The sequence below is a fragment of the Filicampus tigris genome, chromosome 5 (assembly GCF_054856515.1).
Source record: "Filicampus tigris isolate MCC_2025a chromosome 5, RoL_Ftig_1.0, whole genome shotgun sequence".
In the NCBI taxonomy this organism is placed as follows: Eukaryota; Metazoa; Chordata; class Actinopteri; order Syngnathiformes; family Syngnathidae; genus Filicampus; species Filicampus tigris.
The window spans coordinates 4,879,192-4,898,314 of NC_141221.1; the positions used below are offsets into that span (position 1 = coordinate 4,879,192).

General features: G+C 41.1%; 1 protein-coding gene across 3 annotated transcripts in view; it reads right to left on the reverse strand.

The window, feature by feature from the left end:
- Positions 1 to 19,123, reverse strand: part of nipbla (NIPBL cohesin loading factor a) — a 43,298-nt gene extending 24,175 nt beyond the window's left edge. For 2 of the 3 annotated variants that reach the window (XM_086030595.1, XM_086030594.1), the window contains exons 1-12: positions 18,739 to 19,123; positions 9,797 to 9,870; positions 9,039 to 9,190; positions 8,776 to 8,941; positions 7,802 to 7,902; positions 7,600 to 7,711; positions 5,047 to 5,210; positions 3,482 to 3,630; positions 2,178 to 2,268; positions 1,848 to 2,069; positions 1,546 to 1,776; positions 705 to 1,435 (exon numbers count right to left, since the gene is read on the reverse strand). In XM_086030595.1, coding sequence (XP_085886721.1) covers positions 705 to 1,435; positions 1,546 to 1,776; positions 1,848 to 2,069; positions 2,178 to 2,268; positions 3,482 to 3,630; positions 5,047 to 5,210; positions 7,600 to 7,711; positions 7,802 to 7,902; positions 8,776 to 8,941; positions 9,039 to 9,102 — 2,031 coding nt within the window. In that variant the 5' untranslated portion in view covers positions 9,103 to 9,190; positions 9,797 to 9,870; positions 18,739 to 19,123. The remainder of the gene's footprint in view (positions 1 to 704; positions 1,436 to 1,545; positions 1,777 to 1,847; positions 2,070 to 2,177; positions 2,269 to 3,481; positions 3,631 to 5,046; positions 5,211 to 7,599; positions 7,712 to 7,801; positions 7,903 to 8,775; positions 8,942 to 9,038; positions 9,191 to 9,796; positions 9,871 to 18,738) is intronic. The other variant, XM_086030596.1, reaches the window with a different exon arrangement.

Consider the following 19,123-nt stretch of genomic DNA (forward strand, 5'->3'; position numbering starts at 1 on the left):
GACATTTTAAATTGTATTTATTTGGTCATTGTATAGTTGCTTATTCATTCTATTTTTATTCATGTTATATTCATTTGTATGTGATTTTATAAATAGAGAAAATATCACAGATAATGCCATAAAGTGTATGTAATTTTAAGCAAAAATATGTGTATCTCCTCTATAATCTATATTGTTATCGGGATGTAAGATTACCGATATCAGGATATAATATTTTGTCCATAATGCACAGCTCTAGTGTCAATGGTACACACTGATGAACTAATCAATTCTGATGTTAGTTATCTGTATAGTTCTAGTGACAAATACTTAAAGGAATACTCCAGTCCAATGTTAGTGCTATGACAAAAAGCAGAGATTTGAAATCAAGTCAAGTGTGGGTAGGTGGGTTCTCCACTCGTACTTTGATCACATCTGAGAAGCTGTAGTGGAGTATTTTTTTAAGATTTGTGCCTTGTCGCGCATAACTATACTCAATTGAGTATGCAGCTGTGTGCTCAATTGAATAAACAAAAACATCTACTTTAAGAATGGTTAAGGCGGATTAATGTGTTTAAAAAATAACCCCCCAATACAAACCAAACGAGTAAAAATGGGAAGACTAATGTGAAAACAAGGGAGAGCGGTGGCATGATTTAGTGAGATTGCAGGCAGTGACAACTGAATGATTGGTAGCTGTTGCTGTTTGGGTCGATCCAGATCACCTTAGGGATCTGGAAGTTCTTCAATGCGCCACTTTGTCCTCCCAGGAGGTGAGCGGGGAAAGAATCTGGAAACTTAGCGCCGGAGGGAGTGAAAGCCAGCTTCAGACCGTCTTGCCTATGGCTGCTACGACCAGGCTCTCCGACGGAAGACGCACGAAAGCCGGACCTATCTCGGTCACTTCTCGAAAGGGTGTTGCCGGTTTCGCTCCGATGCCTCCTATCTTTGTCAGATTCCCTGTCCCTGTCCCGTCCATGTTCCCCTCGGCCGGAGGACTTGGGCACCTCCGCCCGCCTGTCTGAAGACTTTTCATCGTGTCTGTGTTTGGACGACTCCCGACTGTCTCCTCTGCTGTCATGTTTATCAACCCTGTTCTTGATGACCTCTGGTCGTCCGTCCGGTTTCAAACGCGAGGCGGTGTCAGAACCTTCTACGGCGGCGTGCCCGCTAGCTGGTTCTTCGGGCCAGCGTTGGGCTTCTAGGGCTGGGACAGGGGCAGCCAGACAGGGGTCAAGCTGGCCGTCAGCTCTCCCTGCCTGCTGGAGGTCGATGCTCACCATGAGGGGAGGACGACTGGCACCGTTCCCTGCTGCCGTGGCCTCTTGCGGGGTCAGTTTGCCAGCATTTCCCCCTCCTGCAGGTCCGCTTCCTGGGGCCCCTGTGGGACCACCGGGTCCTCCGGCACCTGGCTCCAAGGGAAAGGAGTCTTGTCTCCTTTTCTTCAGTGGCTTGTCTGTTTCAAAACAAAAATGAACAAATCCAACCAACATTATAGATTACATGTTTCTATTTAAAAAAAAACAAACAAAAAAAAAAAAACAATCTTCATGATCCCCTCTGTACCTTTATCTTGGACTTCCTTAGAACACTTCTCGCTTGCCGCCTCTCGCTCTATCCGCTCGATTTCAGCCAGGGCGTCAAGCTCCACCTCGTCATAAGGCGAACTAGGAGGCTGGAGACCTGCGGCCTGTTGGTGGCGGGCTCCCAGGTTCTGCTGGAGAACAGGCACCTGGTGAAAGCCCATTTCCGCCTCCATATTGTCAGAGTTGTGGTCCATGCCTGGTACGGTGTCACCTGAGAGATCAGGTATCAATTAGTCTGCTTATTTAAGAAATATTGTCCAGACTTAGTGAGTGTTTGCCCACCCGGTGGATCAGACTCATTCGACTTGACACGAGACAACTTGAGCGTGAGTTTGGTGGAGTCCTTGTTTGGCGAGCTCACAATGTCATACATGTCTTTCTCTTCTTTCACGGCAGGAATCTTCTTGCGTTGCTGGAGCTGCTGTTTCTGGTCAAGCCCCCCCTCCCTCGGCGACGGTGCATAGGGTGGTGGCGACTGCAGAATCAGTGGGGGACGGGAACCCGCTGTGAGGAGGTAGGACCAAATAAAAAAGGTGAACCCCGCGCCAACTGAATAAACATGTGACTTCCACCTGAGAGCAATGCTTGTCTTAAAGAAAAACAATTCATTACATTTGGGTGTCCCTTCACCCGTTGCTGGGGAGCAGACAGACTGCGGTGACCTCAGAGGGAACGACTGATTTCTCAAGGCAGAGTCACCCTCCTGAATAAAACACACACAAGGCCGATTAATAGGGTTTGTATACAAACAGTTGTGTGTCTGGATTGAGTTCCCACCCACTAAGTGTGAGATTAAACCAAGTCAATCTACCTATTTCTGACAATGTCTGTGAGCAACCACTATTGCATAACGGTGGGGCAAGTTCACATTAACCACTAGCGGTGGGGGGAAAATTCAGATTTTTATATGCATCACGATTCAGATATGGACGAATCTGAATCGATTCACTAAGGTCCACATTACGATTATTTAAATATGTTAATTAAAGTAATACAAAATGTTGTAAATAATGCGGAACTAAGAAGCGTGCTAATTGTCATTTCCGGGAAACTTTCGGATACGCAACGCCAACACATGCACAGAGGAAAAGAAACATGGATGAACGCCACCCACCTCGCCGTGAGATCCGAAATGCTCCGTCTAATTTAAAAGCTGATATATGGAAGCACTTTGGCTTCTACAACGTCAACAGTGGAAGAGAACTGGACAACAGCCACGTTATATGTAAGCTGCGTCGCACTAAAATAAAATACTTTGGCAACACAACAAACACGAGAAGTCATGTGAGTCGATTCCACCCTACGGCGGAGTCTGGGAGACGGCTGGCCGTTGTTGCTGCGGCTACAAGTGGCGCTACCGATCAGAGAACACTCGAGGAAGCAATTCGGAAACTGCCAGCCTCATCAGAGAAAGCAAGCGAATTACGAAGGAATTTCTGGGAAAACTTCAGGTTTTCAAGGGTAATTCCAAAGACGACATTAGGTTTCGGGGCGCTGTTGAGCCAGGCGCTTTAGGCTTTAATGGGTTAAACAACCTCACACCGCGATGCATACAGACTTCTGCATTTCTCTCTTCAGGCAGTTCGCTCCGCCCTCACGCGTGTGTACTCCAACCGCAAATGGTAGATGGATCTTCAGGATGAGGGCAAACTCAGAGGACAGTTTCATTGGTCTACTGTGACATGTTCAGTAACGTCATCGCTCAGATGTGAGAACACTTTGGGTAAATCTATTGAAGGCTTGAAGCTCGTCACTAAAAATTCATGAACAAACCGTGTCATATTAAAAGCTACTTGGTTCAAAGAGTGGGGGAAAAAGTAAAGGCTCATAGTCTGGAAAACAGTGTACTTTTTCTTGCTGGTTCATTCAGAAACATCTATTGTGACTGAAAAGTTAATTTTAGCAGTTTGTTGTACCTCACTGCCCAGCCGGTGCACAATGTTCAAGTAGTCTTCAGTGCCGTGTCTGTCTGAGTGGTGGTTGGCAGCGTTGGCCATTTGCCCTGATACCTTGCCTTCGTGGATGTTTCGTATACTTCCCGGAACCATCGGACTGGCCACAGACACTTTGAGAAAGCAAAGACATATTATTGAGTTGTGAAATGCTTAAGTATGAACCCTGTGAAATCACCAGATGCGAGTTTATGCTTCAGCATTAAAGACTTCTTGTGGTTTCATTGGCTACGTTTACATGGACACATTTATTCCAAATAAAAGCCTGATAATAAGCCATTCTGATTATTCTGACCCAATCAAACCCATTCTGATCAAGATTTTATTATGAACAAGAGTTCATGTCGATTGATAATCCAATCCACCGCACATGAAAACACTTATTCAGAGATTTCGGGAAAAAACGTCTTTACCACGCATGTCTGTGACGTCAGTATACGCGTTTCTGTTAGTCGCAGGGTTAAGTTAACTCGACGTAACTGCGCAAATGGGGAAAAATATGCAAAATAACGTTAACGTTTAATGTAGAAATGGACGTAGCGATGTTTTGATGACGCGGAAGTCGTTACGTCTTTTTTTTCCATTTCCGGTATATTTTGTCAATCTGCAAATGTCAAAATAATTTGTTTCCAATCGAAAGTGTGATGCATGAACATGCAAGTCCTACTCGGATCAATATTTTTAGTGTCCATGAAAACATCGAATCCGACCATAATTTTAATCGGAACTCTGATCGGATTAAAGAAATTTTGTCCATGCAAACGTAGCTAATAACTTCCCCTATGTGAGTTGATTTTATTTGAACTCAGTGTGACGGTAGCGAGTGCCGTTTAGCTTTTGAGGTAGGTAGCCTGTGGTCATTCTGTCTCTCTCAATTTCCCTTTGCCTGTGTGATGAAGCAATAGGTAACATGAAAGGAAACTACTTATTCCTTGGTGATTTTTTTACTTTACAGCAATGAAAAGTTTGTATTTTTTTTACCATGAAAATATGGTGAATTTCCATGCATATTTAGTTACTTTAAAAACTATTCTCAAAAATGTACTATGCGCTGCCATACCTGTCATGTGACCGGACAACCCAAATAAGAGACATCGATGTGTGTGACTCAAGCACAATTAGTATTGAGCATACTTTTGCAAAATGCCTCTGGCGTTGATGCTGAAGTGATTAAGCCGCATCGTTTGGGCACCAATATGACCAAATAGGTCCACAGAGAAATATCCTCCTTCAGAATAGGAAGATGCAGTGCTGCATCATGTTTTCAGGCACAAAATAAGAAAAGCCAGGAACTATTATATGATTTTTCATAATATGCATTACAGTAACACGCCGCTAGCGCACTGAATGCCAACATAAAAATAAAAGCCTTACTAATAATGACATGGACAATGCCTTGTTAGGCTTTTATTGGGGTGTTCGCAGTGCGCTGGCATGTTAATATGCCTTCATTTATATAAGTGGTTGACTGCTGCTAATGAAATCATATCAAATCACAAAGAATTGGAGCAAAGTGATGTCAGACTCACCTTGCTGTATCTGTTGATGTTGGTTGTAGCTGGGTGGTTGTTGGTGTGGGTACTGCTGGATGTAACCAGGGGCAGGGCTCTGGGGCGTGTAGGGACTGGGAACTGGACTGCTTTGCTGGCCCAAGTATCGACTACTAGAGCCCGTCTGGGGGGGAACAAAACGACTAAAAGGGGGAAAAGAACACAGAGGGTAAATGTGAGGGAGAGAATTCAATGGGAAAGAATACTACAGAAAATATATATTTTTTTCAGCTTCAGATTTTTATCACCATGGGACAATTATTGACTTGTATACAAATAGAGTGCCTGCCTAACCAGACACTGTAAAATTAAACAACCACTTAAATCTTTTATCGGTCGATTTTTGAAAGTTTGCCTTCGAGTGAGCCCTTTCAATCTGCATTGAGTTTTGTTCAAAACACAGATTAGCATTAACTAACATTGGTGAGGATGTTGAAGCGCTGGTAATGTGCGCATATTTGTTCTTGGTGTGTATGTATGATGTGAATGTGCTACATACGAGGGGTGTCAAACGATTAAAAATTGTAATCGAGTTAATCTCATCTTAAAAAACGAATTGATCGTAATTAATCGCAATTCGAACTTTCAGCAAAATATGCCATACTTTTCTGTAAATTATTGCTGGAATGGAAAGATAAAAGACCCAAGACGGATACATACATTAAACATACTGTTCATATGTAATGTATTTCTTTATTACAACAACAAATCCTCATGAGATGAAAATTAACATTTTTAAATTTAAATTATTAGCATTCTTTTTATAGTAGACAGTATTTTTATTCACTACAAAAACGCAAAAGGGCCTCAGAACAGTGACAGAAATATTTCAAATGTGTGCAAATAAAGTGTGTGTGTGTAATGTACACATTTATATGTGGACCTTGTAATGTTCTTAAGAGTTTATGTTTTCCGAATGGTCAGTGAAGTGCACACAAATGTGATTGGCTCATAATGCTGTGCTATGCTGTCATTGGTATCAGCACGTTGTGTGTTCCACCTTTAAATTGACTTTATCACAAAACAAGACAGCCCTCTTCTCTACTCATCCTCAGTCGCTGAGGCAAACCAATTTATTCACATTGCTGAGATTTAAAGCTGCCCTCTTCTTTCAAAATGCTTCTTTATACTCCCGCGGGTGACACGCGTCCGCTCTGCTGCTCACTGTGCACTTCTGAGTGGGATTATGCATCGACGGTCATTCTGCGCATGCGTCAAATATTGTGACGCAATCAATTAAAAAATGTAATTACCGCCCATTAACGCGGTAAATTTGACAGCACTACTACATACACATGAAGTAGTGTATGAAGAGCTGCATACCCAACCAACCAATCACAGCACTCACAGTGCACCGTACTTGACACTCCCCGCATCCCTGTTTGTTTGTATAGCGGGAAGCTATAGCGGAAAGTCACCAAGAAGCAGAGTTGGTCCCGAAAAGAAACCCCACATCCACAATGTCGATTTGGTTTGGCTTTCCCTCGCAGGAGAAAGCGCAAACCAGTTATTTGCAAAGTTTGCAGAGACTCAGTTCGGGTGTCAGATGGCAACACGACATACCTGTTTAATCACTTGCGGAGACAGCACCCAAAAAACTATGCCAACAGCCAAAACAAACTGAGATCAGACACATGGTAGCCAGAGGCAGCCGCTAGCTCCAAGCTAACACTACCCACGGTAACACAGTCATTTAACAAGGGCACTCCATATGAAATAACAAGCATGCAGTGTAAAGAAGTAACTGAGGCACTGACTTATTACCTTGCTGAAGACATGTTTCCCATTAAAACAGTGGAAAATTAGGGGGTTTAAAAGACTCTTCAAAGTATTAGACCCGCGTTATGAGCTGTGTTTTTATGTTTACGTTATGTTACCTTTTATGTTTACATTCACTGCATGTTTTGATAAAATTTGGCACTATTCAAATTAAAACCTGTTCAGAAAACTTGAAAACAGAAAATGTCTTTTTTTTCTTTGGGTGGTTATATATACACATTTTAAATATGTATATATTAATGTTTAACGTGAGGAGCATGGTCAAAAATGTGCAAATTAGTCTAAAAAAAAAAATGATGTAAAAAGAAGAATCATGATAAAATCATTATCTTGCGGGCAAAGGTTATTTTTAAAAAATCGTCATATGTTATTTTTGCCATATCGCCAACCACTACAAGGCAGCAAAAGCTTGACTCGCCATTGGACCAGTAGTATATGTGGTGGGCTATAGTCGGTGACTTGCAATTTCAGCCGCTGATTTCAGCAGTACAAAAAACAGGGTGTGTAAAGAAACTATGATTTTTTTTTTATCCTTTGGGCATTTTGATGAGAGCATGTCACAGACATGTTGAAAGACTTTTTGAACTGAAAATAAAAATGCAACGATTCTGAATATAATCAATCTTGATGGGTTTTTTTTTCCCAGTTCAACAAGTCAATTTGTTAGAATTTTAAATTTACTGTGTTTCACTTTGATAATTTGTATTCTGTTTCAATTGGTTGATGAAGAGATTAATTTGTGTTCTGACCTACCTTGAAGGATTGGGAGAAATTGCTGCGGGCTGAAAGTTTGCCGACTGGGCCGGACTATGCATGGAATTTTGGGTGATCTTGTATTGTTGTACCATCGGCTGCTGCATAACATCTGGAAGGAAGGAAGGAGGGGGAATCATTGAGATGATGAACCTTGTGTTTACAATTCAGCTGAAAAGTGATATGGTTTTGAGGGGAGTACTTTTTTCCCTGAAGATGCCAGGGTTTCTGGCCAGCATGGTCTGCAGCAGCAGTGGCGCGTCTCCCTCGGGCTCATCGCTTCCCAGGTTGTCCTTTAGCTCTCTGCAATAATACACAAACCAAAAGGTTCGGCAACTTTCAAAGTGTAGTGGACAAACAGCGCAAGGACATTAGGGGTGCAACAGTACGCTAAAATCACGGTTCGGTTTCTTGAAACTTCAGTTCGGTATATTTTCGGTACAAAAAAACAGAATTTTTGTTTTAAAAATATGTTCATTTTGAAAAGATGTAAATGTAAATGGTACATTTTTTAGAAAAATAAATAAATAAAAACGAGCCATTCGGGTGATATTCACAGAAATTACACCAGAATAAAATATACACTAACAATAAAGATCTCTTAATTTTATAAACGTAAAAACTAAACAACAAATCTATCTGTGCCCCAAAGCTTTCAGACTGTATTGGATGCATTTAAATGATCAATAGTGCTTAAAAGTGTTACATGTATCAAGTTAAACTGTTTTTAAGAAGTGTTTAAAAGTGTTTAAAATGTTCAAAATACATATTTTCATTTTATCCAAAGTATTGTAATTAGTATCCATCCATCCATTCTCTGAACCACTTAGTCACTAGTGTCGCGTACATGCTAGAGTCTATCCCAGCTCTCATAGACAAACAACCAGTCACACTCACATTCACACCTACGGACAATTTCTTCAGTCTTCAACCTACTATGCATGTTTTTGGAATGTGGAAGGAAAGCGGAGCACCTGGAAAAAAACTACGCACGGACGGGGAGAACATGGACACACAGGAAGGCTGTAGACATCTGCACTGTGTTGCGCTAACCAGTCGCCGGCCGCATAAAATGATTTGGCGGGCCAGATCTGGCCCCTGGGCCTTGAGTTTGATACCTGTGATTTAGAGGGCGGTCTATATAATGCACAAACACTCTCTGGTGTGGCCACTTACATGTGCTCTGTGGAGACCTGGTTGAGGCCATGGGCGAGCTGGGAGGCTAGGTTCTCGTCCCGACAGCCCAATAGGCAGGTGACCTCCTCTGCGATCCTCCCATTGTACAGGAGGCTCTTAGTGGTGGTAGCCGGGAGGGGGGAGGGAAGGGGGAGCTGGTTCAACACTGGAATGAGAGACGAAGAAATAAGATGTCTATTACTCATCAAAAGGATGGTTCATGAAATGTGTGCTGAGGAAGGAAAACAGAGAGCATTACTCACAGTCTGTCAGGCTAGCGATCCCAGCAAGAGTGGTGATGGGAACATGAGGCATATCCCCATTCATGCTTGAGGTGAGGGTGGGGGGAGTGTGTTGATACACAGGTAGATCGGGGGGGCCGATGGACAACACCCGTCCTCACATCTCCTGACACCTGAGGTAGGAAATTAAATAGGACTAAGGATCCGATTTACAGAGAATCACCTAGTGCAAGTACGAACAGCGGAACCTCTACAGTTGTATGACTAATTAAATGTTCAAAACTGCACTTTTTCTTTGGCTTTTGGCAACTCTTAAGAGCTAAGCAGAAGCAAACTTGAGCAAAGTGTGCCAAGAAAAGAATGTGACATAAGAATATACAAAAGTTATGTGAAGTAAATGGACGCCATTTTGGGCTTTTTTTTTTTTTGCAACGTTAACTTTTCACACTTGCGTGGCTATTGTTTAAAGCAATTTTTCTCACTCTTTATTGAGCCAAGACACATATTTCACATAAAAAAATCTCACGGCACACCAATTAACAAAACGATTGGCTATAGCAATTAGCAATTAGCATGATAGCAATTAGCAAAAAGTGGCTTTATGGGGTCATTATGTAACTTCTGTCATCTAGTGGATGGACATTTTATTGTTCATTCATGCGGCACATGAAAAACATACTGAGTATATAACCTTCTCAGAAGCATAACACAAAATGACACTGTTTCCATCATGAATAATCACAACAAGGATGAATTAGATTTGGCGACTATCACCGTACCTTGTCGAAGAATGCTGTGCTGTCGCAGGTGGACACAGTGACATTTCAGATGAAAACTAATCTTCCTATATGATCTGTTAAAAAAACACAGAAAAAAAGATTGCACTTTAACCAGACATTGTTAACCGTACATATTACATTAATTACATAAAATTAAAATTGGTGAAAAACAGTGGGGTTCCGATCGATCCGCCACTAATCGCGATCGGCCGATTTCCGCGGAAAATTATGTGAGAACGGTCCATTATTGGCATGTCGATCAATGACTTTCATGGCCAATCACAAAAACAGATCCGCAGCTCCTACTTTGCAGCCCGCAGCCAACTAGAGACCAGCCCGTGTCCATCCACCTTTACATACATTATATAAAAAGTCACATGCAAGCATAAATTCAACAGAGACTGGATGGTGGATAGGATTTTTTTCTTCACTGTCTGCCATGAAATAAGATAATTTTCCAGTTCTAGGTCAATAGGGATTACAAAAATGATGCCCATTTGCTAAATGCCAAAATAACATGAGATGGATTTTGTTTTAGACGATTTTTCATTACTTTCTTGAAAGCCAGAGGTTTACACACATTTATTTAGTATTTGGTACCATTGTCTTTAAATTGTATAACTTTGGTCGGTTTGATTAGATTTCGATACACTCACATCTTATCTTACAGCACATATCTTTTAAATCAAAACTGATTTTCTAATTCAAAATGTTTTTTTGTTTCACACCCAGTATCACTGTTTGAATGGATGAACATGGCACCTGCAGGCATCTGGAAATTGCACCCAAGGATGAACCAGACTTGAGGAAGTTCACAATCCTCTTCCTGATACAGTATCTTGGCTGATTTATTTGGAAATTTCCCATGATGTTAGAGAAAGAAGTAGAGTGTTTCAGGTGAGTCTCTATATCATCAGAAGCTTCCACAGACATGACAACAATTTGGTTTTTTTTCATAGTTTTAAGTCATAGTATCTTACTTTATGTAAACTACTGCCTTTGAAATAATGACATTTTTTCCCCCCAAAATAATTCTCTCATTATACAGGCATTTAGCAAATAGAAATAATTTGGGTTATACTAGGGGTAGGCGATATGACGATATTAGATCGTTAAGCGGTTTAACGTGTTCACGATCTCATAAAGCAGAAAGATCGTTTGATCGTCTACATGGCATATTCTAAACAGTTTAGCTCTATGGCGGAGAAAAGCCGCTGACGCGTATACCCGACCAACCAATCACTGCACGCACAGAGCACCGTACGTGACACTCCCCGCCTCCCTGTTTGTTTATGTAGTGGGGAGCTTTAGCGGAAAGTCACCACAAAGCAGAGTTGGTCCCGAAAAGAAACTCCACACTAGGGCTGCTCGATTATGAAAAAAATATTAATCACCATTATTTTGGTAATAATTGAAATCACAATTATTCAAACGATTATTTATTTTTTGCTAGAAAACAAGAACAGGTTTAAACATGTAAAAAATATTAAGACAAAATTCTTTGAAACGCTATAATAATTTAAGTTCGTTTTGGACCCAACAACATTTATTAAATGAATAATTTCAAAAAAATGTAAAGTGCAAATGTATAAACTAAAGTATGGCCCACCACCACTCGCTGCCCCTCCGCACCTCGTTTAAAAACGTGAAGCGCTGTCATATGGAACTTTTTTGCTTACATGGCCAACAGCCTTGTTTTTTTTTTTTTTTTATTAACTACTGAAGCTCGAGGTGGGATCAAGTCCAATCTGGCCAAGCACCTCACTGACCAGCATCCAGTTATACCACCAGATTTAAGAGCTACAGGTTGTGATGCATTTCTAACACTTCACTCAAAAATAATCAGAGTGTGAATTATTTTGTTCACAATTTGTATAATTTGATGAGACATTCACACACGCATGCTCATACAGACTCACTGCAGCATAACGTTGAGTCATTACCAATTAAATGAACATATTTGCGGGCGGCACGGTGCTCGACTGGTTAGCACGTCCGCCTCACAGTTCAGAGGTCGTGGGTTCGATCCCGGCCCCGGCCTCCCTGTGTGGAGTTTGCATGTTCTTCCCGTGCCTGCGGGGGTTTTCTCCGGGTACTCCGGTTTCCTCCCACATTCCAAAAACATGCATGGTAAGTTGATTGGACTCTCTAAATTGCCCCTAGGTGTGATTGTGAGTGCGGATGTTTGTTTGTCTCTGTGTGCCCTGCGATTGGCTGGCAACCAATTCAGGGTGTCCCCCGCCTACTGCCCGAAGACAGCTGGGATAGGCTACAGCACGCCCCGCGACCCTTGTGAGGATAAGCGGTATCGATAATGGACGGATGGATGAACATATTTGCTTGACCATAACGGCGTAAATGTATTGTCAATATCAATAATGGATGACATAAAATGCTGGAATATAGGTCAAGGATACGGCATGTATTACAGCTTATTACGAATAAACATATATGACATGACATTGACATGTATAGATTATGTTTATAAAAACATAAATGCAGGCATTGATCTCATTTTAAAAAAGGTTGTTCTTAAAATTTGAATTGGCCAATTCTGTGTCCAAAAAGCATTGAGGCTCTACAGCTGATTATAACCTACTGAATACTGCATTACAGTAGATGTCACACTAATTGGCTCTATAAATCTCCGTGCACATTTTCTACTAGTGATGTTTGAATAAATAAATCAATAAATGGGAACTAGTTTTCTTAAAGTTTAATTTACATTAGTCTATAAATATAAGTGTAGAAAGAAACAGTGTAATACAGTATATTTATCTCACTCCCCCACGTGTGCAAATATTCACAAGTGTTTAACACTGATTAAAATGTTAATTTCTTATCAAGAAGGTCCTACTATTTTGAATTAATTTTTCAAAATGTGAAGTTTCTTTGTCAGTTTTAATGTTGCCGCTTTTAGATTTTTGTCGAGGTACCGTTTCAGTACCAGTATTGAGGTATTTTATGCAAGTGTAGTATGGAAGTGCAAATTTTGGTATCGGGACAACACTAGCAGGGCCAGTGAATTTAACCAAGCGGATTTTGATTGCAATGAAACTTGGTGTACTTGATAGTGATGGAACAACAGAAAATCTAAACATTTAGGTCAATCATGTGAGAGATTACATTATATGAACAATTTTGTGTGATCCACAAGACTATTTCATGGTTAAATTATAGGCCAAAGGGTAAAGTTACTAAAATGTGCACCAATCTTCTAAATGCGGATTTGGAATCCTTGTTGATTTCCCGTTCCAACAATACCGATTTTGTGAAGATTGCCCCAGTAGTTCATGAGATTGGGGGTATTCAAAGGAAGCCGGCCACGCCCCTTACTGGCAGAAAGGTCAACATTTGGCGGGCCGTAGCTCTCAAACCCCTGCTCCAATTGACCTAAAATTTGAGATTCAGCGTTGTGCCATCAGTATCAACAAGTAATCCAAGTTTCATTAAATTCGAAATCTGTTTTGGTTAATACTTTTTTGCTGTGATTTCGAACTACCCTCCAGAAGACCTCCAACATGCTAAAATCGGACGGAAGAGAGCTTGTTACATAGACAAAATTTGTTTTCAGCCGAGGATGCTGAACATTGTCAAAGCAAGATGGTAAGTTCAACAAAATTACTAAATGTCATCCCAAGATGCTCACAGTGAAAAATGTGAGTGCCAATAAACAGCTCGAAGCAAGCACACGTGGACTCTTTTCTACTGACCGTCACACTGCACACTCACAGAGGGAAGACTATATGTCAGGCTGGTAAAATGGTATCAGGTCATAGCATCAGACCATTTTATGACTAAGTGTAGCGGGGTACAGTATTGGCACAAATTCTGAAATTGGTGGACCCCTAGTTTTCAGACCAAGATGCAAAGATAGACAAAAAAAATAATAATCTTAATGTTTGTGGCTCAGGTAAGACACATTTTCAGTTCAAGATGTTTTCAGCCAAGAGTTACGACGGATAGAATCTTCAAACATTTTCAAACCCTGATGCTGAGACAGACAATTCCCAAATGTGGCCAGCCCAGATATCTAGGGGCGCATTAAAAACTGGAGTGCCGATGTGCACTAGGCGCTCCAGGTTTCTTGGAAACTTCGGTTCTGTATATTTTTGGTACAAAAAAAAAAAAAAAAAGATTTTTCTTTTAATACGTTTATTTTGAAAAGATGACAAGTAAACGGTATATTCTTTAGAAAAAAAATAAAAGTGAACTATTTGGGTGATATTCTAAGAAATTACACCAGAATAAAAATACACTAACAATAAAGATCTCTTAATTTTGTAAATGATTAAGACACTGAAATCTTTAAACACTCAGCAGCAACAGCCAATGACTATGACACATCTAAGTATTCAAGTTAAAGATAAGTTGTCATTACAGTACATATATACACTTTTTGTGATGAAAAAAAATACATACAAATGACAGTTAAAATGATTGCTAACTATATTAAAACTCTTTATAATGAAATATAGTAACTTTAAAGTCTTTATGAAATTATTTACACTTTTTAGGCATTAAAATCTTCGAATGTGCGACAGCATATTGTAACAAATTGGTTTATCTGTGTTGTGGTCGGATTTATGTTTTGCTGAGTTGTGATGTTTCCGAGGTTCATGAATGCATCGTACGGCTAGTGAGAGGAGCAGCGGAGAACGAAGAACAGAGCTGTTGTGCTTTGTTTTTGGCAAAAAAATACTGCTTGCTTCCTCCTCTAAGAAACATTCAAAGTCGGATGATGTTGTTTTAAGTGTTATGTTATATTAGGCCTGCACGATGTGTCGTTTGAACATCGCGATTGCGATGTACGTATGCGCGATAGTCACATTGTAGGACGTGCGATGTTTTAACTTTTTTTTTTTCTTAGAACACGCAAACTTTTGTTTTGTTTCATAAAAGCAGAAGGCTACTCCGTGCTCTTACACAGCCTGTCTTGCTCACCCATACCCTCCTGCCAATCAGTCACCGGCCCCTCCCCCTCCACTCTCACAAGCCACTGCTGTCTGCTCTGAAAACACTACTAACAGGCGACATGGAGGAGGAGACGACGGCAGAAGCAGCAGCGGATTTAGTCCCCAAAAGAAAGTCAACATCCAAAATATGAAAGTATTTCAGCTATAAAAAGGAAGATTCAAAACAACAAAACATCCTTTGCCAACAGTGCCTCACCGTTGTTGCTGCAATCGCCGTCACAAGCCCCTGTATGAGCAGTTCAAACTAAGAAGTGGGACCCGAGGTGAAACTTCATCGACTCAAAAAACAATTACAGACGCCTTCGCCAGCATAACTCCTTATAAGAAATCCAACAGCACCGACAAATCACGGATGCAATATGTTTTACAGACCGTTTTAGTTATTGGTATATTTTTGTGAACAACTCAGGGGACTAATGCACCTGCTCTTTAATTTTTTTGTTCTAATTTGTTTACAACTTTGCTGCAGTTTCACAAAGGTTTTTTTTTTTATCTTAATGTTATTAAGATAATTTTTGTAAAACAACTCAGGCGCTAGTACCGTGTGCGTCTGAGTGAAGACATAACCTGCCTTGGTCGTTAGAATATATTAATTTATAGTGCTAAAAAATTATGTTCCACATTTCGAATGTGTACATCAAATTATGCATATACATGAAGTAGTTTTCCTTTTTTTTGTATTTTTTTTGGCACAGTGATGATTTCACTCGCTTCTACTACATTAACCCATTAGGGACGGAGCGCATAACCGCGTTTCTACCGCTACAGCGTCTTTCTACCTTTAAAGCCGGGAGAGCGGACTACTGTTTGTGATTAGTCGACTACCAAAATAATCGTTTGTGGCAGCTCTGCAGGAGGGTCCTCAACAGCGGGCCCCGCTTGCAGTTCCACGTTTTACTGCTGCTAAGTATGGCGCCAGTAGGGCCAACCAGACAGTCTTGTTCATGTTAATAAAAATATGTTTTATGCCTTTTTAAAGTATTTGTTAGTATTTTTATCCCCATGGAATCGAAATGGTATCGGGTATTTTCCTCGGTATCGATATCGAGTTTGAAATTTTAGTATCGTGACGACTCTACTAACTAATGTCAACATCGCAATGAAGTAGAAAGCAATTTTCAAATCGCAAAGGCTGCAAGTAAAAAAAAAACGTCACTTCGTTTAGGTTGGTCGGTGCTCAGAAGATTTTTTTTTTAAATATACAGTACAGTATATTATGGTTTGATTTATTTATTTATATACAGCCATTGAAAACATTAAGAGACCAACCTTGTTTCTTCAGTTTACTGTTCATTTTAAACAACCAAGTACATTTGTTTGGACCAATATATTACTGACAACAAAAAACAGCTCATAAAGTTGAATTTAAGAGCTGATACACATTTTCCAAAGGTTTTCTTGATAATGACCAAAATCCAATTTTTTTTACATAAATTGCTATGGCATTCAACTGCCAAACTAATTTTATTATGTTCTACACAAAATATGTATTTTATAAACAAATGGAAAAAAGACAACAGAAAATTGCCATTAATTTCATGCAATTTTAATGAACAATTCAATATTTGGATATGTAAAATCTTTAAAATTATCTGTCATTGTTTTGGGGGGAAATTGTATGTATCAAACGTACTAGTGATATCGGCTCTGTGTATCTGGACTATTCAAGGGTTGAGTACTCGTACTGGTATCGGCCTGAGGTATTGAACATCCCAGTTGAAGTGAAAGACACAGATTTGTCTGCATTATTGTTGGAATCCGATTTATGACTTACTGACTCATGTTAACACCACACTTGCATGGTAGAATTTTGTGAAGTTGTCATAGTGAACGCCTAAAAGACTGCTAGTCAAAGTGTTTTGTGAGTTAGTAACCGGAGCTAGGCATCGCCTATTTCCCGTCTGCATATTTAATCGGCCCACGTGGTCCCAGTCGGTCCGAGTCAGCCAAACGACGTCGAGAATGGACTGTACCACGTCACACGCAGGTGCCGCACTCCTCACACGCGGCAGAGAAAGAAAAAAAACAAAAAATAAAACAGTGTTGTGTTCCTTCCACAGACGCAATGACATCTGCCCCATATTGTTTTTATTTCACCGATCACCACGCTGTGCATATGGCTTTTATTTGATATTTTTTCTTTGTTTGGCGGCGTGTCTGCTCGTGCGGCGCCTGCTTGTGACGTGATGATTACGTTCTCGACACCGATTGGCTGTCGCAGATGGGGGGTGTACGGGGGACCACCTGATCAATTAAATATGCAGGACGGAATACGGTGGCGGATAGGCGATGCCCAGCTCTGTTAATAACTCTAATTTAAGTAGATAAATAAACTGCCTCTCATATTGATTCATTTTTATTAGCCTTTATTTTAGGGCAAGCCTAACATTTAACACTAGAAAATTTAGGTATAATAAATTTGATATCGTTTTGGCAGAGGACCTTGAAAAAATAAACGTATATAAATTGCTATTACAGGGGGTCACAATTATATTAGTTTTCCAAAGAATTAATCCCTGCCACTAACCTATGCTAACAGTGGTGAAGACATAATTACATTAAATATTTGTATGAAAAACACTTGTAGGCCATATGTCATTGTGGGAAAAAGTCAGATTTCAGCACCATTGTAGACTGAGGACCCCCAGTAGATTAAATCTGCCCTGAAATATTCCACCTATGCATAATTAAGGGCTGATTACTCTTACTTGAAAAACAAACAAACATTTTGCTTCACTTGTATGTCAGTTAAGAATGTTAAACAGCACCAAGCCAACTTTTTTGAATGCTATGCATAGAGGGGTGAGTCAATTTACTTTTCTTTTACTCAACAGTACCTAATTAGTTGTTTTCCCAACTGGTATGACATTTAAGAATTACGTAAAACACGCCTGTGTACCATTCTTAAGGTCTAAAGACAGTGATAGTTGCAGCGCGGAACTGATGAATGCAATTTCCTGTCAAAAAATAGATGAAATCCAAGTGTGCTTCGACCTTTGAGCTTCTGCTATACTAGTATGAGAACCACAAAGGTAATGTTTTCGCCAATGTCTGAACGACTTGCAATAAAATGCAACAAGTTTGACAAACAACAACAGCGTTGCCAATTGTTATGTGACCGAGTCAATTATCAGGAGAAGGCAAGAGCTAGAAAACCAGCAAGCAAAGAAGAATGAGGGTAGGGGAGGTGCTGTAAACATGAACTCGTAGTAGCACGTCTGTGGGGTTCTCCCACTCCGAGCAAGACGTGTGGGCTAAAGATGACAGCTGGGAGACTGACAGGCAGGCAGGGGAGGCGGCACAAAGGGGAGCAGATGCGCCGTGAATGGTGGCAATCGTCAACATCGCCAAACCACAAACGTAAAAATACTACTACGAACAATTGGATGAGATTTAATTGGCACATGTTACAATTACAACGCCAAATTAATAATTGTCGGGTTTTTATTACCATCAATTTACCACTTCCACGAAGTTGTTGACTAAAGCCAGAAGTCCCGAGCTAAGCGTGATAACTAACGCGGTGCAGAAGAACTCTCTCCGCGGGTCGGTTTTCTCCCACGACTCGGTGGCTTGTTCGGTTCGGCTAATGCTGGCTAGCCTTGAATGTTATGAAGTTAGCATAATATTAAAAGCTGCAGTGGAGGACGGGCTAAGGAAGCGAAACGACGAGGCCAAAAAGTGGAGGCGCTACACCGAGTTTCGGGAGGAAACGGCGGGGGTGTTGGCGTTCGCTGCGGGAACTGGTCCGCGGGCTTTGACGAGTGACATCCAGCTTCGAGGCCGTGCGCCTGGGCAAGAGCGAAAAAACACCTAGCTAGCTGGCGCGGCTAGCCCCACTAGCATCCGTTCCCTTCCCGGTCGGCGATTAACGACGCCGTGGGTGGCCACCCCCGAACACTACTGTGTTGCTTAATATGAGCGAAATTGATTAAAAATGGCCTGCACAGAGGTGAGTGTATTTACCTTCGGATGTGGCGCCCAAAGGGAGGGGAATGTTTAGCTGGATTTGTGTCCGTATCTCTAGCTCCCCCTTTCTTCTCCTCCAGAAGGAACTCGGATTGGCTCGCCGAGCTAGCCCCGCTCGAGCTAGGTGGCTAGCTCGCTAGCTATCAACAATAATCCGGGGTCGGGCTCGGTTCGGTCCTTCTTCCGTCACAAAACTCGCGGCCGAATTATTTCCACGTTTTTCGGCGAGGCGAACGTCCTTTCTTCGGCGTCGCGGTTGACGCGTGCGACGAACGCGAGCCACTTGTTTTTTTCCGAGCGTAAAAAGGAGAAATGTGACGATTTGTTGCGATCGGCCGAAAGAGGCTCTCCTCCTCTCGTAGAACAAAATGCCGACCGGAAG